Here is a 22,116-nt window from a genome sequence, read left to right on the forward strand (position 1 = left end):
GTATGCACAAGCAGATCCTAGCACAGTTGATACTGAGATAAATAAGACCCAGTCCCCATCCCTGCCCCCGAGGAGCCTTGTCCCTATGAGGGTAGACTTATGCTAACATGGGTCATATGTATGCGGCAGAGCTGTGAGAGAATGGAGAGGGCAGCTGTGAAACAGTGAAGGCTTTCTGAGCTGGATCACAAGGTAAGTAGGAGCCTTCCAGGGGGTAAAGAGGCATTTGAGGTGGAGGCAACTGCCTGTGCAAAGAAAGGAGGCATGACAGTTCTATTTATTTAGGTTGTGCCGGGTCTTTTTTTTTTTTTTAAATATTTATTTATTTGGCTGCATCGGGTCTTAGTTGCAGCATGCTGGGTCTTCGTTGCCATGCATGGGCTTCTTTCTAGTTGTGGTGCGCAGGCTCTAGAGCACTCGGGCTCAGTAGTTGCAGCACGTGGGCTCTGGAGTTGTGGCGTGCGGGGCTCTCTAGTTGTGACATGGGGGCTCCAGAGCACGCAGGCTCAGTAGTGTGGCAGGCGGGCTCTCTAGGTGTGGCATGAGGGCTCTAGAGCATGCAGGCTTAGTTGCCCCACGCATGTGGGATCTTATTTCCCCGACCAGGGATCGAACCCGGGCCCCCTGCATTGGCAGCGTGGAGTCTCACCCACTGGACCACCAGGGAAGTCCTGGGAGGCATCAAAGTTCTGAGAAAGGGAGTCATTTGGCTGGGGATGGAGCAGAGAACAGCTGGGGACATCTCAGTAGTTTGGGGACCATATTGTTTTGTTACAGTATTTGCATTCCTTCCGCCTGCACTCCAGAGTGTAAGCTGCAGAAGAACAGGCACTGCGTCTCAGCTTTTATTGCTCCACACCTGACACCTGCCTGGGACTGTGTACTCTGGACCCAACCCTTGCAGCAAAGACAGCGCCCGGCAGTGGTGAGCGCGCCCCCTAGCGGCTCCTCCGCGCTCCCACCTCCTGTCACCCAGCTGACTCAGCCCTGCCCTCCTCCCTCCCAGCAGCTCTTTCTAGGGAAGGCGCTTTGTCTGCCATCATCTCACTACATCTCCACCTCTCCCTAAGAGGAGGATGCTCCCTTTGGTCCAACAAACACTTATTAAGCTTTTATTATGTGTTGATTACTCTTCTAGGCATTGGGATACAGAATTGACCTCAGCCCGGAAGTGCTCATAGAGAACCAAGGGATAATGAAGGTTGTTCCCAGTGCTGGGGAGACCAGAAGAGGAATAGAGCCCATTTCGTGCTTTGAAGGATGGATGAGTGGCTGGCAAGGTAGGAAGCAAAAATACTGTGTCTGGGAATTCCCCGGAAGTCCAGTGGTTAGGACTCTGTGCTCTCAGTGCCAAGGGCCTAGGTCCAATCCCTAGCTGGGGAACTAAAATCCCACAAGCTGCGTGTCTCGGCCAAAAAAAAAAAATACAGTGCCTGATGAAATAGGAATAGCCACAGCACCGTAACGGGACCCACCCCCTGCCATCTACTCAGTTTATTGACCTACTACCATTTACTAACGTCGTAGAGGGGGTGTGGGGTGCTGGAGACCCAGAGGTGACTTAAGATACCATCTGTGTCTCCAGGAGCCCACAACCCAGTGGGAAGACAGATAAGTAAATGGAAAGGAAAAGGGGGTGCTCTGTGCTGGGGTGCTCTGTGCTGAAGGTCCTGTTAGCAGACACAGGGATGTAGAGTAGGGAGTGCCCCCCAGCCGTGTGTATGCAGGAGGATTTCAGGAATGAGAACTCCAGTTTAGGTTGAAAGATGAGAAAGGGGGAGGTGGTCCAGGCTGAGTACAACAGGTACTAGAACACAAAGGTGTGAGAAAGTTACCCATCCAAAGGAGGCCCATCCTGGCTGCTAATAAGGTTCTGCTTCTTGATCTGAGTGCTTGGCTCCTGGGTGTGTTCAGTTACAGAAATTCATTGAGCCGTGCACTTAGGACTCAAATATGGACATTCACCTAGGTTGCCCTTCAATCCTTTAAAAGTAGCTCCCAACCTCTCACACTGCCGTTTGATTTTTCTGTATAGCATTTATCACAATTTAAAAGTGTCTCTTTTGTAAGGCTAGACTCTGGAGCCATAATGTAAGGGTTTAAATCAGTCCTCCGGCACCAGCTCTAGGACCTTAGGAACTGAACTTTGCTGAGTCAGTTTCCTCACCTGTAAAATGAGGATAATAGTACCTTCATCCCAGGGTTGTGTGCTGAGGCAATCACTTGAGATATGTAAAGCACTTACATAGTACTTCCTATGTGCTTAACTTACAAAACCAAATTTCTAATGACTGGCGGTGCCTGGTACATAGGAGCTCAATAATTTGTTGAAGAAATGGGGGCTTCCCGGCCGGTCCAGCAGTTAAGACTCTGTGCCTTGACTGTAGAGGGTGCAGGTTAGATCCCCGGTCGGGGAACTAAGATTCCCACATGTCCTGTGACGCGGCCAAAAAAAAAAAAAAAAATTTTTTTTAAAAAGAAAATGAAGAAATGCATTAAAGGGATGATTTTTTTTGGGGGGGGCCACCAAGAGGCAGGTAGCTCAAACAAATGCAGGCGTGTGTGTTGGAGAGAAGCACCTCAGCTAAAGGCTCCTTCCTCCTCTGCTCCTCAGAGACTGGGGAGCAACTATACTCCGGTAAAGAAGCAGAGGCTTCTGTGGGTGGCCACATGGGACCCCTGCACCCACACCAAAGGGAGCAGAGATAAGAACCAGGGTTCAGGGGACTTCCCTGGCGGTCCAGTGTTTAGGGCTCTGTGCTTCCACTGCAGGGGGCCTGGGTTCCATACCTGGTCAGGGAACTAAGATTCCCAAATGCCGCAGAAAAAAAAGAACCAGGGTTCAAGCCTATGCACCCCCCCACCCCCCTCCCCCGTCCTCAACTACACACTGCAGGCTCAAACCCGGAAGAAACGGTGCTCTGTGGCCTCCCTAGGCCCCCTATTCCCACGGCCTTTTCTCTTCTCCCCACCCCCTGGCGGTCAGACTTGGCACATCTCCTCACCCTCAGGGGCTGGGGCTAGGACAGTTTCGGGAAGGGCGGGAAAACCTGCTAAACAGGGTGACCAAAGCCTGAACCGGTAAGACGGGGCAGTCCCATCTCCCCCTGCAGCTCTGTCCCTCTCCTGGCCCACACAGCAGAGGCAGGAGACTCACAGGACAAATCACTTTATTACACTGTGGGTGGACTGGGGCCGGTGGGAAGTAGGGGAGCAGCAGGGCCCTGGGGGGCGCCGAGGATCTGGCTGTGTGTGCCAGGCCAGGTTGGGGCTCACTCCGTGGGGAAGGGGAAGAGGCGGCAGCGGCCAGAGAGCCACTTTCCACTCCTCCCACCCACCCGGCACAGCATTAAATAAACAGAAAGCAGCTCTGTACAACACAGAATATACAGGGATGTCCTCCCCTGCACCCCAGCCCTGGACTTTGCAGGGTGGGAGGGGCAGCTCTGGAGGATGGGAGTTGGGGCCTCCAGCCTCTGATGCGACCCCAGGCCTCTTCTCAAGGTCGTGGGATGGGGGCAGGCAGCTCTGAACAGGAAGCAAAATTCCAACTTCCTCTGAAGTCCTAGGCAGACGGGTCCAACCATGCGTGGGACTCCTGGCTCAAAGGTTTTCTGCTCCTTGCAGACCCTTGAGCTTTCTCAGGAACAAGTAGCCTGAGCTTAGCTGAGACACCTCCAAGAGGGTCTGGAACCCTGGCCCTGGAGGCAGATAGGCCTGGGAAACAGGCTGGAGGAGTCTGGTCCCAAAGTCTTCCTCAGCCCAGGCCTCTACCTTGGCAAGGAGGAAGCAGGGCCAGGTGAGAACTGGCTAGAGCCCTCTAGAGCCCCAGGCTCAGAGGGGTCGGGTTGTTTGGTAGTAGACCAGATGCTCCGTGTCCTCGGTGGTGGATACCTTGGAGCTGGTGGGGGTAGAGGGTGGGGGGTGGTGGTGGCGGTGTCTGTGGAAGCCCTTCCTCTGGTTCCTGAAGCAGCAGTAACCCAGGATGGCTACCACCACCACGATGCAGGTTCCCAGGAGCACTGCAATGGCCACCTCCACGGAGTCTGGGGGAAGAAGGAGCCGAATGAGGTGCTCCCAGGACCTGCTCAGTTCTGACGCCCACCCCAACTCTGTAAGGAAGGGTCAAGGCAAATGGATGCCGGGCGTGGACGGCCCTCGGGCATGTGAGCAGCTCAATCAGCTCTGTTGGGAGCTCGGTGAGAGGGATTCTGATGGGCTTCAGGTCTCGGCTCCAGGTTGCTCTACTTGCAGGTAGTGTGGGGGAAGGCCCGGGGTGCTGACGGCACACACACCTGGCATTCATTTTTATGCTTCTCTCCCTCGCCCCTGGCAGATACCACAATTGATCGTGGCACTCTGTCCCTTCAGCCAACCTCAGGATCCTTCTCAGCACTGGCTTAGGCCGTCACAACCAATTGTGTGAGTTGATCCTTGAGTTGATACCTACTCAGTGGTGACAGGGCAGATGGCGGCTTACCTGTGTTGGGAATGGGGCTTTCCCGCCGCAGACCAAACACATCCTTCTCTACAAAATGATCAGGGCAGGGGTCGCGGAGAGACAAGTCAATATGAAGGGTTCAAAGACACAGCTGCTCTTCAGCAGTGCCCCAGACCCAGTGCCATCCTTTCCCACCCCTACTCCGGGTGCTCTGAGGACGAGGTGTGACCAGCCCAGGCCTTGGGACAGAGCCAAATGCTCTAGCTAAGCCTTTCCCCTCCCCATCTTCCGCCCCCCACTGCCCTGCTCACTGGAGATGCCACGACAGGACTCAAGGCACTGCTCCTCCTCCTCAAAGTTGTTCTTGTTGCCATAGCAACCACCATAGGTAAAGCGGGCGCAGCGTTCAGTGAACGGGTTGTAGTACCAGCGGGGGATGCTCTCCAAGCAGAGGCCCGTGTCTGGCAGGTCCACGCAGTGGCCTGGGGGGTAAGAAGCAGGCAAAGGGGTGAGTGTCCACGTGGCCTCCCTGCCACCACCAGGCTCCACATCGTTGCTGCCCACCACCTCCTGACCCTCCTCCTCATGTTGAGGATGGCTGTGACTCAATGAGGGCCTGGGGCCCCAGAAATATCTGGCTCATCTAAAGTGTTGCAAGGAAGATAGAGGAGAGTAAGCTTAGGCCCAGAATCACCCTAGACTTGACTCATATATTTTTCAATTTTCTTTCAGCATTCCCAATTCTATCAAGGTCTTGGTTTTCTCTCTAGCACTGGATAGTCTACCTTTTAACAAAGAAGGCTAAGGGTCTGAGCCTTGGCAGACAACAATGTCCAGCTAAAATTTATTACCACGTTTTATTATACTTATTTATTTATTCTTTTAAAATAAATTTATTTATTTTTATTTTTGGCTGCGTTGGGTCTTCGTTGTTGTGCGTGGGCTTTCTCTAGTTGCGGTGAGCGGGGGCTACTCTTCGTTGCGGTGTGTGGGCTTCTCATTGCGGTGGCTTCTCTTGTTGTGGAGCATGGGCTCTAGGCGCATGGGCTCTAGAGCGCAGGCTCAGTAGTTGTGGCGCACGGGCTTAGTTGCTCCACAGCATGTGGGATCTTCCCAGACCAGGGATCGAACCCATGTCCCCTGCATTGGCAGGCAGATTCTTAACCACTGTGCCACCAGGGAAGTCCCTATTATACTTATTTTAATAGTCAGTCTCAGATCGTGGCATATAATAGTGGCTTTTCATTTACGGTAGTGATATGAAATTTCCTTTTTAATACATTAAGTTAAATCAATAACATCTCAGTGATATGTAGGCATGGCTAAATTTCTGAACGTGTTAAGAGGATGTATGATGCTTGGGAAACATAGAAGGCAAGTCCAGGACACCCCCCACCCAGCTTTCTGCCCACAGCCTGGTACACACAGCAGGCCTTTGGCCCATTGATGGGATGAGTGAGGATAGCAGTGCCAGCCCTGACCCAGGGGACCTGGGCAGGAGCTCACCTTTGTCCCTGGGGAAATGGATCTTCTGGAGTTTATCGAAGCCTCTGGTATCTGCAAAGATGAAAGATCAGAGGCGCAGACCTGACGAGGGTCTCCCAGGTGTGGGGTGAGTGGTCTGGACCTCCCCTGCTGCGCCCACCGCCCTCCATCCCCCGGGCCTCACATTTTTCACAGGTGGCCTCATCGGAGGCGTCGGGGCAGTCAGGAGTGTCATCACACTCCAGGAAGCTGTCGATGCAGCAGCCATCACTGCAGCGGAACTCGCTGGAGTGACAGGTGCCAGAGCACACTGGGTCGGGGCGGGACAGGGTGGACAGTGAGGTCAGGCTCAAGCAGCGGCCAACAGATACCAAGAGTCCATCATCTACTTGGCCCTCTCTACCCCAAGGTGGCATCATGACACAACCCCGGATCCCTTTCCACCCCTGTCCCTTATACCCTCCTAACACAAAACGGGCAGAAGCTGATAGGAGGATCCTGGGGTACAAGGGCTGGGGCACTCGTGGGCCTTCATTCTGATGGTAGGAATGGGTTGTTGGGCCAGGGCAGTGTGGTCAGGGGCCTGGACTTGACAGAGGCTGGGGAGCTGGCAGGGGTGAGGGGAATAGGGACAGAAGCAAAGCCCACCTGGATGATGCCTTTCCACTGAGGGGCCTGGGAGAGAAAAACAGAGAAGTGAGAGGAGGCAGGGCCAGGCCCCAGCAGGGATGAGCTGATAGGGGGGGCCCGGGGACGGGGGATTCCCACGCCTACCTCCCTGACCCGTGACGAGAGAACACCTACCCTGGGGGAATGTCACCTGAGCCCCAACACTGCTTCACAAAGGCCCACCTTGCACATTGCGGCAGGCGAGCTTGCACTCTTCTTCCCGAAGGTAGTTGTTCTTGTTGCCCAGACAACCTCCATAAACAAAACTCTTGCAGATCTGTTCTGTGGTGTCGTAGTACCAGCGGGGGAAGGAACCACGGCAGCGGCCCACCTTGCTGGATGCAAGGCAGTATTCTGGGGGAAGGAAAGCTGGTGAGGGAGCTCCAAGGGCCAATCAGCAGAGCCGGAGCAGGGTGCAGGGTGTGGGTGAGTCCTGGGTCTGCCTCCCCACCCCCTTCCTCACCTTCTGTCTGCTTGGGGGACAGCACGGTGACTGTGATGTTGGACGTGCTCTCTCGCTGGTCTGAACCGGCCACCGTCAGCTGGAACAGGTAGCTGCCTTCCTTGAGTCCCCACAGCTCCACCTGGTCTGGATCATTCCTCTAAACACAGGAGTGGCCATCAGGCCGGGACCCCTCGATGCCCCTGGTTGGCCCCAGGTCCTCCCAGTCAGCTCCCCTGCCCCACTGCGGGGAGCCGAGGGACTTGGTATTAAATGGATCCTCAGCTTCTATCCACCCCACCCCGTCTGGAGCCGCAGTTTGGCCTACAGCCCCAGAAAGGGGGCCCTGGAGAGCTGAGGTGGGGGTCAGGGAGCCAGCCCAGCATCGCACCTCTACCCTGACGTCTGTGTCACCCTGCAGTAGGCGCCAATCTGTGTTCTCCACACCCTTCAGCACCAGGGGTTCCTGTGGCTGTACCTTCAAGTCTGTGCCTTCCCAGGCCTTGGGGATCCGGGACCCTGGGAGGAAGGTGAGATAAGGTCAACTCTCACTGAATGGACAGGATCTCTCCTAGAGTGGGGGGCTGGTGCCTTATGGGTCACAACTAGACCAGCCTAGGACTCGGCAGCCTGCCTGAGACACAGATGCGATTTCACAACTAAACCATTTTCTTGCCCTCTGTTTAGATATATCATACTTAAGACATTTTTATGTTGTAAAACCAACTTTCTGAAGCAAATAACTAAACAGCATTGCCATCTGATCCCATTTAGGAAAAAAATAAAAAAATATATAGATATATATATCAATATATATTGATATATATATCTATATATATCAATATACATATACAATATATATATACACTATATATATATATCAATATATGCACATATATTTGGAAGGGGGACCTTTCTTGTTTTCTACAATAAGCAGGTACTTGTGCTAATTGCTTTAAAAAGTTAAGAGTAACGATACTTTTGAAAAGCCAAATAAGTCAATGTGTAATTAACACCATCACCCCTCGCTCTGCAGCCCCACTGCTAAGAAGCCCATCCGGACAGAGACCTTGAGCAGAGCCCTGGGCAGCACCACGTCAAGCCTTGGTGTCCCATGATGATTGGCACAGGAGCAGGATGCCTCTGCCACCTCAGACAGACTCTGCCTCCAGTTACAAGGGGGCACAAGGCAACCATACCCTCCCCCAACCAGGGTCTTCAGAGCGGGTGTGGCCCTGCTGACACCTTGAGTTTGGACTTCTGGCCTCCAGAACTGTGAGACAGTACATTTCTAGTGTCTTCAGTCACCCAGGGTGTAGTCACATGGCACAGCAGCCTTAGGAAATGGACACACTGCCCTTGAGGGTACTACGGTCCAGTCAGGCAGGTAAGACCCAACAACAGGAAGCAAAATGGGAGAAAGACCCAACAAGATGAAGGGCTGTGTGATACATGTACAAGAAAAGGAAGTGGATGTTTAGAGAAGGGAAAGACCACAGCAAGCTAGAGGAAAAAGGCAAGGCTTTGTGAAGAAGGGAGAAAGGATTTTTTGATCCTTTTGTTTTTATTTGTTTGGTTGTGGGGAAGAATGTTGGTGTTGTTGATGACAGCAGAAAACATGATGAGCCAAAGCAAGGAGTCGGGAGTTTGTAAGACTGGTTAGGTGGACATTGAGGAGACCGGCTGGGCTGGATAGATCCTGCCACAACTGCATTCTCGTCCCTCTTTCCAGATGAGCAAATTGACACCAGAGAGGTTAAATGACTTGCCCAGGGTTGCTCAGTTTCAAAACGGCAGAGCTGGGGTTTGAACCCTGGTCTGATTCATGCTCTCTCCAAAACATCAAAACACCATGCTGCAGGCCATATGTGCTTAGAAGTGTGATTCTTTAAATAATCTTTATAGTCTTTGGGTTGTTTTTAGCTTAGGTAATACATGTACATGATGAAATATGCAAAAAATACAAAAGGGTAGTGAGAATTAAGTCCCTGATTCTTAAACCCCCAGGTTCCTCTCTCCAGAGGCATTCTCAATTACTAGTTTGGGTGTGTGTGTATGTGTGAGTATCAAGAGAGAGTGTATAGAATATTCACAAGCATGCTAGTTCTTCATCTTGCTTTTCCCTTAATATATACTGGAAATCAGTCATAGCAATATATAAAGAACTTCTTCCTTTTTTTTGTTGTTGCATAGTACTTATTGTATGAATGCACCGAAATTTACAACACATTTAACCAGTCCATCAGTCTAGTCTCTCTTGATGTAGGTCCTTCTTTCCTCCCTCCCTCCCTCCCTACTAAGAACTAACCCTTGCTACCTCAGGGTTTATTATAGGATGTGTTGACAGACACTGAGCTTGTTTCCAATTCTTTGCTCTTATAAACAATGGTACAGTGACTGATTGCCTGGTAAGTTGTTTTACACAAGTTTAAGCATAGCCGCAAGATGAGTTCCTGCAAGTGGAGTCGTGTTGAGGGTGATATGCATTTACATTTTGGGTGGTTATTGCCCAACTGCGCTCCACAGAGGCTCTGCAGAGGGTTACATCAAGTTTAAGAGTTCAAAGAAGAGAAAGTAAAGAGATAAGAACAGCTGGTAGGAGGCTGAGTCACAGAGATTCCTCTTTGATGAGGCAGAGCAAGGAGAGCCAACAGGGAACTCTCAGAGGGTGGTCCCAGAGGTGAGAAGACCAGGACACACAGTGACAGCAAAGGGATGGGAGGGGAGAACTTCCACAGAGGAACACATCCAATGGTGCAGAGGGCTACGGGAATGAGAAAAGGGAACCTCGGTTGAGGGGAAGTAAGAGACCGGGAGAGCAGGAAAGTACCTGTTTGGAACCAAGCCCCAGCCCAGTGGCTTAAAGGGCCCAACAGGGGCCATCCCCAGGCCCCGAGGTGAGAGGCCAAGCCAAGGGGGCAGTGAGCTGGGAGGAGCCCATTCCTCCCTCCTTGCATTTTTCAGAAAGTAATCAGCAGTCGCAAAGGGGAAAGGAGACAGACTACTTGGCAGTCTACTAGCAGAAAGATAGGCTAGCCCCACTGGCCCCCAGGGTGGAAGTGGCAAGCTGAGTGGCATGGCAGATCTTGGGCCAAATCAGCAATGTCCACCCACACACAGCTGGTCCTCTCCAAGCCCCAGCCCCCAGGAGCAAGGGGCAGATGCCCTGCCCTACCACTACTCCCTTTTTCCCACCCCCAAGAGGGCAAAGGGCCAGAGTAGCAATAAAGCCAGCCCCTCCCCCAGCTGCCAGGCCTCAGGACTCTCCAGGGAAACACAGACTCCACCTTCTAAGCCACTCCTCCAACGGAAAGAGGGGGAAGGGGAGAGGAGGAAAGAGCAGGGTGCTCAGGAGGCCCCAGCAATCTGGACTGGCCTGGCCTGGCCTGGCCATAGGCAGGGAAAGGGGGAACAGATCAACCCACCCTGGGGAGGATTCTCCCCAGTAAATCAAAGGTTTTAGAAGCCCTGAGCACTTGCCCACTTTGCCTGCCTCAGTCTACCCTAGCCTAGCGTCCAGGATGCCACAGTGGCTTGACCCTCTTTGTACCCTCTTTGTACTTCCAACCTCTCTAATAGGACTCAGCTGAGAATGGACTCCTTGACATGCACATGGCATTCCCCACTCCCCAAAACGCTGCGTTGCCCTGAAATGGCCTGGGGCCCACACTAAGTCCAAGGTCTACCCAGCTCCCCACAGGTCCCAGGAAATCCCCACTCCATCCTGTCTTGTGCCAACCAGGCCAGTCAGGGGGTGGGGAGGTTTCCAGATGAGGAAGGCCCCATCCAGCTCAGCTTCCTGATCAGATCCCAGAGTTTCAGGCGCTAGCCCTACAGTGAGGGGTCCTGGGAGGGCAGCCAGCTCAGGTCAATTAGAGTCATCACCACCTACACTCTGCTGCTTCCTTGTGGAACAGGCTCAGGCCCTGGCCCAGTGGGACTCAGTGGCCCAGCCTGGCCCAGAGACAGTGTCCCCCTCCCGGAATCTCCACCCTACCTCTCCTCAGAGATCCAGAGCTATTGGAAGAATAGGGAGAAGAGGAAAGGCTGGAGAGGAAAGTCCCTTTTCTACTTTCCAGGACTGAGATCACCCAGCTCCACTCCAATCCTGGCGCCTGGGCTCCCCAGTCTCTGGTTCTGTTGTCCACTGAGCTGTCCTGGATCAGAGACAGGTTTACCAGAAAGGTGGTCTTGTGTGAGGAACAACACAGGACTTTTGGAGGTCCTGCCTGGGGTTGAGTCCCAGGTCTCCCATTTGTGGGCAGTGTTATCCTGGGCAAATTATTATTATTATTTTTAATCATTGTTTGTATTTACGTCATATTGATTGTAACTTTTCCTCTTTCATTTTAATTGTACTTATTTGGGCCCCCTCTCTTTTTTTTCTTGACGAGTCTGGCTAAAGATTTATCAATTTTGTTTATCTTTTCAACAAACCAGCTCTTAGTTTCATTGATCTTTTCTATTGTTTTTTGGTCTCTATTTTATTTATTTCTGCTCTGATCTTTATTATTTCCTTCCTTCTGCTAATTTTTGCCTCTGCTCTTCTTTTTCTAATTCCTTTAGGTGGAAAGTTAGACTTTCCATTTGAGACTTCTCTTGCTTCATTAGGTAGGCCTGTATTGCTATAAACTTCCTTCTTAGAACTACTTTTGCTGTGTCCCACAGATTTGGGAAAGTTGTATTTCTATTTTCATTCATCTCAAGGTATTTTTCTGATATCCTCTTTGATTTCTTCATTGACCCATTACTTTTCTTTTTTCGCATGTTTATTGGAGTATAATTGCTTTACAATGGTGTGTTAGTTTCTGCTTTATAACAAAGTGAATCCGTTATACATATACATATGTTCCCATACCTCTTCCCTCTTGCGTCTCCCTCCCTCCCACCCTCCCTATCCCATCCCTCCAGGCGGTCACAAAGCACTGAGCTGATCTCCCTGTGCCATGCGGCTGCTTCCCACTAGCTATCTACCTTACATTTGGTAGTGTATATATGTCCATGCCTCTGTCCCACTTTGTCACAGCTTACCCTTCCCCCTCCCCATATCCTCAAGTCCATTCTCTAGTAGGTCTGTGTCTTTATTCCTGTCTTACCCCTAGGTTCTTCATGACATTTTTTTTCTCTTAAATTCCATATATATGTGTTAGCATACAGTATTTGTCTTTCTCTTTCTGACATACTTCACTCTGTATGACAGACTCTAGGTCTATCCACCTCATTACAAATAGCTCAATTTCGTTTATTTTTATGGCTGAGTAATATTCCATTGTATATATGTGCCACATCTTCTTTATCCATTTAACATGGGAGTCAGTTTCCTAATCTAAAAGTGGGATGACTACTAATAACACCCTTTTCAGAGGTGGTTGTCATGATGCCTAAGTGAGAGGCTGAGTGGCATAGCAATCAGCAAACTGTAGAGAGCTAACAGAGGTTATCAGAGTGACCCATCCCTGCCCCGGAGCCCCACCTGGCCAGAACAGCAGGTGGAGAGAATGGGGACTGAAGGTCTCTGGAGGGGCCCTGATCCTAGCTAACTGCTCAGTCCCAGGAGGAAAGAGAAGGAGCCTTGGGCCCGACTTTGCCCTTATTCTGGAAGTAAACAAGGTGAGCAGACAGCTTGGTTACCAGATCCTGAGCAGGGAGAGCCCTGCCTGTCTTACACACACACACACACACAGACACACACACACACACACACACACACACACTTGCCTGGACAGCTGACATCCCTTCCCTACCAGATATACATACCAGTGGGCTGACTCACCCAGCAACCCTCCTCACCCCCACCCCAGAGGCTCTAGGCTACTGCGCCCTCAATACCGCCCCCTCCCCAGTTGGGTCACCCCCAGAGTGGGCTTGTTCTTTAGACTCTGGGGGCCTGACAGTTTCCCCCAGACCACCAAAAAATCAGCTCGTGGGGGGAGGAGTACAGAGAGATGCTATAACCAATCCCAAGCCCAGCAGTGGAGAAGGAACATATCCTTCACCAGGTTCATTTGACAGGGCACCAAGGTGCCTAGGACAGTGCTCCGCCAAGGCGCCAGGCGTATCTTCTATCTATCTAGTCACCAGGTGGCCTCCAGACAGCTAACTCCCTGACTTGGCCTATTGGGGCCAGAAGTGAGAATCCGGAGAAGCTGCGTCCTCTCTCCTGTACACACATCCCAGAGCACCAACCCACTCAACACCCTCAATTCAGGAGCCAGTCTGTGCTCTAGGGTGTCAGCCCTCCCCACTCCTGTAGGCTGTCCCTTATTTACTGTTTGTACCGCCTACTTCTAAGGAGGAGTTGGGGTCGAATGGGACTCTACTCCTAACTGCGTTCTGATGCCTCGCACAGGACTCCATAACCAGTCCCTTCTCTGAGTTTCCCCGAATCCTGGCACTCTCGTCCTTACCTACGAAGCCCTGGGTCCGCAGCTCGAGGTAGGAGCGGTAAACCTCCCGCGTGAGGTAGTTGATGAAGCCCTTCCTGGGCGCGAACTTGCACACGAAGTTCTGCTCGTAGAGGCAGTTGATGAGGAAGCAGGAGGCGATGGCGTCCTCCCCGCCGTCGGGCTGCAACTCCACCAGCGCCAGATTGCAGTCGTTGGAGCTGCAGCAGGCGTGCACGCAGTCCCGGCCGCGGCGCACGGTGAGGGAGCGCAGGAAGGTGGCGCCGTTTCTCACCGAGGCGTCGGTGTCGAGTACGAAGGCAGGCACCCCGGGGGTAAAGCGGTCCAGGCAGTTGTCGGCCGTGAGCTGACTGGGGGGCACGGGCGGCGGCCCGGCCTCGGTGACCAGGAGGCCGAGCGAGCAAAGGAGCCACACGGCGACCGCTGGGATGCGGGCCTGGGAGAGGCGGGCCCCGGCCATCATCCCCCCAGGGACCGTCGCCCTCCTCCCCACGGCGGTCACCTTCACAGTGCGGGCCCCTGACCTCCGAGGGTGATAGCGACCTGAGAGAGGGGAGGGGACGGAGGAGGAGACACCGGATCAGCCGGGAGACTTCAAGGTAGGCGGGCGGGCCGGGAGGAAGTTAAGGGGAGGACCGGGAAGCACCGAACACCCCGGGAGTGGAGAGGGGCACGCGGGCCCTGTCCTCCCACGCACACTCCGGTGACCCGACAGCCCGACGGACGGCCAGACGGACGTCTAAGGAACTCACGTACCCGGACACACGCACGAGCAGAGAACAAAGGGCCAAACATGCTCAGAACCCGCTTCACCTCCTCGCTCGCTCACCTCGGCCCTGGTTACCTGCTCAGGTGAGTGGGGTGGGGCCGGGCCAGCCGATGTTCCGGTCCCGGCTTCCTGCGCGGCTCAGGCCGCAGCTGCCGCCCCGGTGCCCGGTGCGCTGGCGATCGGCCACTTCCTCCCCCCTAGTTTCTGGTGAAACTGAGTCAGCGCAGCAGGGGCGGGGCGGACATTAACCCCAGCGCCGCCGGCTCCGCCCACGCCCGGTGCGCCTGTCCAGCCCCAGCTTCCGGACCGCCTATCCGCATCCCCGGGATCCCCGACCCTTCTCCCTCAGCCTGGTGCCCAAAGGGGCTCAGAGGCCGGGGCGCCCTGTCCCGGGCCGCTGGATCCACCGAGTCTAGCCTCGCGTGGTTCCCCGCACCCCAGAAGTACACCCGTATTCCCGGAGGCCCGGACAGGTCAGGAGGACGCTTCAGCGAAGTCAGGCACCCGAGGGTGGGTCGGGCGCTCTGGGGCGGCTACCTCCGGCCTCCCTTTCCGGTCCGGGCCGGCATTCCCAGACCCAGGCCTGAGGCGCTTGGGAAGGGGCTGGCGGAGAAGAAATGGGGGAAAGCCCTATGCAAAAGATCTCGCTGTCGTCGTCAGCCCTCGGGAAATCATTTCCATCTGTGGCAGGAAGAGATCCCAGAAACTGCGTGGCTGCACCTTTGGTAACTGGAATCCAGGATGCCTGCTCCATCGTCACCACCTTTGCCAGCTCCGAAAGCCCTCCTTTCTGTCAGAGTGAGAAACAGGAGATTTCCAGTGTCCAGGCTTCCCTGCTTGATCTGCAGTGGTTCCTTTTGGTTTGAGGCCCTTCCTCAACGTGTACTAACGTTTACATTCGGGTCACTGTCGGAGCTGAGTCCCTGTTAGCCTCCTTGGTGAGTTGATCCCTTCTCTGCAGAATCCCTTTCCTCTCTCACCAGGTGGGATGATCCTGGTCAGGAGCTGGCTGCTTTCTTCCAGTGAAATAACATCCTTGGAAGCTAGAAATTCCAGCTTTCCAAAGTAGCTGAGTTAATGACCTTCACAGAGCCATGTACTCCTTGAAGCCAGGCTCATTGCATTTCCTGAGAGAAGAACTCCTCCTAAAGTCTATTCTTTAATTTTTTTATTTTTGGCTGTGTTGGGTCTTCGTTGCTGCACGTGAGCTTTCTCTAGTTGCGGCAAGCAGGGACTACTCTTCCTTGCGTTGCGCGGGCTTCTCATTGTGGTGGCCTCTCCTGTTGCGGAGCATGGGCTCTAGGTGCGCGGGCTTCAGTAGTTGTGGCTCGCAGGCTCAGTAGTTGTGGCTCGCGGGCTTAGTTGCTCCGTGGCATGTGGGATCTTCCCGGACCAGGGCTCGAACCCGTGTCCCCTGCATTGGCAGGTGGATTCTTAACCACTGCACCACCAGGGAAGCCCCTAAAGTCCATTCTTTACAGAGCAAGATTGGTCCTATTAATGCTTTCCCTCCAAAGAGATTCCACACCTTCTCATGATGACTTAACAAACCCCAGCCCAATGGGAATGGTCTTCCTACTTTCTTATCTAGAGCAGCTTTACCTACTAGGTCCTGTAGCCAACCCTTCAATCATTTTCCTGGCTAAACTGCAACATTCCCTAGCTGCCCACATTATGAGTGTTGGGGGTGGGAATCTGAGGTCTGTCTCCCCTTCTCTGCATTTTCTGGGTTTTTCCACTGCCCCAGGCACAGTGGGGAACATTAGAGCAATGATGGTACACCAGGAATGAAGCATACGATTGTGCAGTTACTGGAAAGAAAGGATTTTGTTGAGATTTCATTCCTACTTCCTTCAATACCTTATGCATACAAGAATCCTAACACAGGAGACTGTTACCTTATGGTAATATTACTACAGATTAATCATTACTTCCATTACACCATTACACATTACTTCCATTCCATCATATACACCATTACAAAAACCTACATCCGTCAAGCCCTGACAATGCCCAAACCCTATGTATTTCCCACGCATTGCCCCATATACTCAAAACAAACCAAGAAAATAGGTACTAATTTTATTCCCCTTTTACAGATGAGCAAACAGGCTCAGACAGGTGAATGAACTTGTCAGGTCACGTGGCAGTTAGGTGGCAGAGCAGGGATTGGAGTCCAGGAAGGCCACGTCTGTTGCTTCAGCACCTAAACACTGCTTTACTGCACTTACAGTCTGACTTCAGCTGGAAATTCCACCCTCACCTCAGATTCAACTTGCCTGAAACACAAACTTTCAAGTGATGATCAGCCCCCATTTGAGATGCTTGCTGTGTGCCAGACACTCGACATCTGTGATCTCTGATTCCCACAACAGCTCTGAGAATAGTTTCTGCTTTGCAGAGAGGCTCACTAAACTCCATCAAGGTCACGCAGTGAAGAGTGGGAGGCAAGACTGTGTAGGGGTTCAGCTTGTGGGCTTCAGACTCAAGACTACTGGGTTTAACTCTTTCATCTGTCACTATCAGTTGTAGACTTTGGCAACTTATTTAGCCCCTCTGTGCCTTAGCCTCCTTGTATATGAAGTGGGGCTTCACAGGGTTAGTATGAGGGTTAAATGAGTTAATAGATACATCTGACACCTGAAAAAAGTGACAGAGCCAGAATTTTATCTCAAGTCTCTCTGACATCAAAAACTACACTTTTCTCACAACCTTATGCTGCTTCTTACGTCCAGAAGACAAAACCTACACACGAGGGGAAAAAAGACTGAGATAGTCCACCAAAGTGGTGAAAGTGATGGCATTTGAATGATGGGAATTTGAAGTGACATTTTCTTCTTCCTAGCTTAAAAATTATTTCCGACGCTTCCCTGGTGGCGCAGTGGTTGAGAGTCCGCCTGCCGATGCAGGGGACACGGGTTCGTGCCCCGGTCCGGGAGGATCCCACATGCTGCGGAGCGGCTGGGCCCGTGAGCCATGGCTGCTGATCCTGCGCGTCCGGAGCCTGTGCTCCACAACGGGAGAGGCCACAGCAGTGAGAGGCCCGCGTACCGCAAAAAAAATAAATAAATAAAATAAAATTATTTCCGAGGTTTCCTTTAGTGAGCATGGAATGCTTCCTTGGTGAAGAGAAAACTACATCATCATAACCTCCACATTGATCATATTTAGCCCCAAAATGCTTCTGTCTCCATATTCTCTCCTGATCTCACTGTCCCAGTCACTTTGGAGTCATCTGTGGGCCCTGCCTTTTCTTTTTTAAAAAAAAATTATTTATTTTTGGCTGCGTTGAGTCTTCATTGGTGCGCGTGGGCCTTCTCTAGTTGTGGAGAGTGTGGGCTACTCTTCGTTGTGGTGCACATGCTTATTGTGGTGGCTTCTCTTGTTACGGAGCACGGGCTGTAGGCTCACGGACTTCAGTAGTTGTGGCATGTGGGCTCAGTAGTCGTGGCAGACGGGCTTCGTTGCTCTGTGGCATGTGGGATCGTCCCAGACCAGGGCTCGAACCCGTGTCTCCTGCATTAGCAGGCAGATTCTTAACCACTGTGCCACCAGGGAAGCCCCAGGGAAGAGCCAATTTTGACTCCATGTTGGATTTGTTTCTTTGAATTTAACCTTTGCTTTTCATTGTTTTTGTTATTATAATCATACATAATGGCCTGCCTTAGGGAACCCTGCCCCTGTGCCTGAATGTTAAACTAAAGTGCCTTTGTTCAGCTCACAGGGAGACAATCTGACCCTGCCCACCTGTGAATGGCTGCAAAAAAGAAATTAACACATCCCCTCCCTGATGCAGGCCACAGGAGGAGATGTTTTGCAAGATAAATGGCCTTTTTACTTTACTTCCTCACCTCCTCCCCCTCTCTGTTCTATAAAAGAAACAGGCATCCAGACCCAGATGCGATGGTTTTTTGGGGACCCTAGTCTGCCTGTTTTCCAAATAAAGTCGTATTCCTTGCCTCAACAGCTTGTCTCCTGCTTTATTGGCCTGTTGTTTGGCGAGTAGAGTGAGCTTGGACTCGGTAACACTCCAGCCCTGCCTTCATCTGTCCTTCACCTGTTCAGATCCTCAGTGACCCCCAAGACCCTCTTTAGCAGTGTGTACAGAACCAGCTGTCCTCTGGATGGATTCATAAAGTTTGGTTTGTGGAGAGGTAGAGAGCATCAGAGGTACTGGGGACTTTAGTTAAAGCCCTTCACCTTACATATAGGAAACTGAGGTCCAGAGATTTGTCCTTGATTTGTTCAGAGACACAGGGGTAGTATGTGGCAGAGGCCACCTCCAGACTTCAGGTCTCTTGAATGCCAATCTTAGGTTCTTTCTGTGATTCTGACCTGACTTTCTGCAAAGCATTTCCAGATGATATTGTTTTCTAATTGTACATTGCAGGCCCAAGGAGAGCTGTCTGGGTAAGTTATCTCTTTTGTTAGACCACGTGGCTCACTCCCTGTCTATGAACTTGGGAAAGAGAAAGCCAGGGTTTATGCTACAGATTTCCTTCATATTTGCCATACCACCAGTACCAACCACTGACCTTAGGAGTGGGTGTTTTGGTGAGAACATTCAGTCCTTAACACCACTACTAGAAAAGAAACACTGAGTGCCTTGTCTTGGATGGTGGTCTGGTGGTTTCTGTAAGTAGGTATAATGGATTGTCTACAAAGATGGCTATCAAAGATGGTAGACAGGACCTCACCTTCCCTGTAAGTGCATGCTACTCCTCCCACCAAGAGGTGACATCTATCTTTCCCCTCCCTTTGAATCCATAATTTGCTTTGACCAGTAGGATGGAGCAGAAGTGGTGCCACATGACTTTCAGGCCTCAGCCTTGTGGCTTACATTTTCCCCTCTTAGAACCAGTTGTGATGTAAAGTTTGACTACCCTGAGGAAGAGAGAGGCCACCGGAAGAGAGCAAGACCCTGGAGGATGAGAGACTGTGAAGGGAGAGAGAGGGATCTGGCTATCTCACAGTCACCTCAGCTGACTAGCTTCGTGAAGCTATCCTGCATCCTTAGCCCCAGTCGACTCGTCCCAACAGAGATTAGCTACACCTCTGAAGCCCTGCTCACGTTGCAGAATTGTGAGCAAATGTGTTTGTTTTAAGCCTTTAAATTTTGGTGTGATTTCATAAGCAGTTAGGTTAGCGGGTCCCTGGAGAAAGAGAATCAGGAATGGCATTCTTGACATAAGAGAAGCCATTTTGGGGCAAATCCCTGGCAGTGCAGTGGTTAGGATTCCGGGCTTTCACTGCCGGGGACCTCAGTTCGATCCCTGGTCGGGGAACTAAGATCCCACAAGCCGCGCTACGAGGATAAATTTTTAAAAAAAGAGAGAAGCCATTTTGTGATCTAAGCCTGGCCGCAATGCTTGCCCTCAAACAGGTCTCAGTAACAAGGATCTTGAGGGAACAAAGGAATGTCAGAACAGAGAAGGCAGTCAAACAATAGTGCAGTGATAAAGCAGAGTCCTAGTTCCTCCTCAAGGGATATATTCAATACATGATTATACGTCTTTGAGTTCAGCAGGAACTAAGGCCCCCACCCAGGTGGAGGACGGAATGATGATGTTGACCCTCCTGACTTCAATCCACCAAGACTTGGACTCTGTCAACCTTTGCCATAATTCTATGCTGAATGCTCCTCTGCTCAAGCGTCTTCATGAATATGCATGTACCCTTAGCTCAGAACTTCCAGTTTTGCTGTTCGGTGAGAGACTGCTTTGGGAAAGATCCCTGGTGTTCTCCTTACTTGCTGCAAGTAATAATGAATCCTTCCTTTTCCCAGTCTCTGGCTGGATCGTATCTGTTGGCTCAACACCCACCAAGAGGCCAACCCAGTTTTTGGGTAACTGTTTTGCGGCAATAATAACTGAAACAGAAGGATAATATATTTACAGAACAAATTTTAGTTGTAATTATCTGATGATTATAAATAAATACATTTTATAAATTTTAGTTGTAATGATCTAAATAAAAGCCTTCTAATTCCCTTGATAATGCAGAGTCAAGGATTTTTTTTTTTTTAATTTATTTTTGGCTGCACTGGGCCTTCATTGCTGCGCGCTGTGCGCGGGCTTTCTCTAGTTGTGGGGAGCAGGGGCCACTCTTCGTTCCGGTGCGCGGGCTTCTCATTGCAGTGGCTTCTCTTGTTGCAGAGCACAGGCTCTAGGCGCGTGGGCTTCAGTAGTTGTGGCAGGTGGGCTGAGTAGTTGTGCCTTGTGGGCTCTAGAGCACAGGCTCAGTAGTTGTGGCGCACAGGCTTTGTTGCTCCGTGGCACGTGGGACCTTCCCGGACCAGGGCTCGAACTCGTGTCCCCTGCATTGGCAGGCAGATTCCCAACCACTGTGCCACCAGGGAATCCCAAGGATTTTTGATAAGGAATTTTGGGGAAAGTAATGACCCTTGAAATACTTTTCCAGGCGAGGCTGCTGTCACCTGTTCAATCTTTATGTAAAGGAGACAAGGCCCCTCAGATACTGCTGCAGTCCTAAAAGGGGAATTTTTTTGTTTGTTTTTGGCCACTCCTTGAGGCTTGTGGGATCTTAGTTCCCCGACCAGGGATCAAACCCAGGCTCTTGGTAGTGAAAGCACAGAGTCCTAACCACTGAACTGCCAGGGAATTCCCTCAAAAGGGAATTCTTGAAGAATTTTGCTAATGTCCAAAGTGCTCATGGGACTTCCCTGGTGGTCCAGCGGTTAAGACTACTTGCTCCCAAGGCAGGGGGCCCGGGTTCGATCCCTGGTCGTGGAACTAAAATCCCACATACCGCAACTAAGCCCATGCACCACAACTAGAGAAGCCCGAGTGCTGCAACTAGCGAAGCCCATGTGCTGCAATGAAGACCCAGAGCAGCAAATAAATAAATACATTTTTAGAAAGTGAAATAGCTGCTTGGGAAATTTAAAAAAAAAATGCTCACAATATTTCAGCGTGTTTGATAGCCTCTAAATGGTCACTAATGGTCCACACCTGCTGGTATTCATGCTGTTTTGTGTGTAATATCCTCCCCTTCAGCATGGCTGGACCTAGTGATTGGCTTCTGATGAATAGAATACAGCAAAAGTCATGGGATGTCACGTCCTAGATTAGGTTACAAAAAGACTGTGACTTGCTTTTGGCTTTCGGATCAGAGGAGGCCAAGGTGCAACTTTCTTCAGTCGTCCCGAATCCGGGTTCATCCGACACCAGCTGCCTCCACTATGCCGCCTAAGTTCGACCCCAACGAGATCAAAGTCGTGTACCTGAGGTGCACCGGTGGGGCAGTCGGTGCCATGTCTGCCCTGGCCCCCAAGATCGGCCCCCTGGATATGTCTCCAAAAAAAGTTGGTGATGACATCGCCAAGGCAACTGGTGATTGGAAGAGTCTGAGGATTACAGTGAAGCTGACCATTCAGAACCGACAGGCCCAGATTGAGGTGGTACCTTCTGCCTCTGCCCTGATGATCAAAGCCCTCAAGGAATCACCAAGAGAAAGGAAGAAGCAGAAAAACATTAAGTACAGTGGAAACATGACTTTTGATGAAATTGTCAACATTGCCCGACAGATGCGGCATCAATCTTTAGCTAGAGAACTCTCTGGAACCATTAAAGAGATCCTGGGGGCCACCCAGTCTGTGGGCTGCAGTGTTGATGGCCGCCACCCTCACAACATCATAGATGACATCACAGTGGCGTGGTGGAATGCCCAGCTAGTTAAGCACTGCAAAGAAAAATAATAAAGGGTTATTTGACAACCAAAAAAAAAAAAGACTGTGACTTCCATCTTGCCTACCCCCCCCCCGCCCCACCCCTCAGTGCCCTGGCTCTTGTGGAAACCAGCTGCCATGTGGTGAGTAGCCCTCTAGAGAGCTCCACATGGCAGGGAACAGATGTCTGGCCAAGAGCCCTGGCCTGCACCTGGCTTG

The 22,116-nt window shown here is 51.5% G+C and overlaps 2 protein-coding genes across 3 annotated transcripts; one reads left to right on the forward strand and one right to left on the reverse strand.

The window, feature by feature from the left end:
* Positions 1-3,155: 3,155 nt before the first annotated feature.
* SPINT1 (serine peptidase inhibitor, Kunitz type 1) lies at positions 3,156-13,904 on the reverse strand. Of its 2 annotated transcripts, XM_033435779.2 has the most exons (10): positions 13,445-13,904; positions 7,429-7,556; positions 7,059-7,197; positions 6,779-6,949; positions 6,575-6,601; positions 6,111-6,236; positions 5,948-5,998; positions 4,753-4,923; positions 4,481-4,528; positions 3,156-4,046 (listed from the first exon to the last, which is right to left on the reverse strand). In XM_033435779.2, exons 1-10 carry the CDS (start codon positions 13,902-13,904, stop codon positions 3,835-3,837), a joined length of 1,533 nt encoding a protein of 510 aa, XP_033291670.1. In that variant the 3' UTR covers positions 3,156-3,834. The 2 variants fall into 2 exon arrangements, with proteins under 2 accessions (XP_033291670.1, XP_033291672.1); XM_033435781.2 differs by lacking the exon at positions 4,481-4,528.
* A 272-nt stretch (positions 13,905-14,176) lies between these two features.
* Positions 14,177-21,959, forward strand: LOC101276951 (60S ribosomal protein L12-like). The gene is given in 4 exon segments (XM_049706631.1): positions 14,177-14,293; positions 19,066-19,302; positions 21,348-21,874; positions 21,877-21,959. Coding segments are annotated over 4 exon segments (855 nt in total). The 5' UTR covers positions 14,177-14,234; the 3' UTR covers positions 21,909-21,959.
* The last annotated feature ends 157 nt before the right edge of the window (positions 21,960-22,116 follow it).

Source organism: Orcinus orca, chromosome 2, assembly GCF_937001465.1.
Source record: "Orcinus orca chromosome 2, mOrcOrc1.1, whole genome shotgun sequence".
NCBI classification, from domain to species: Eukaryota; Metazoa; Chordata; class Mammalia; order Artiodactyla; family Delphinidae; genus Orcinus; species Orcinus orca.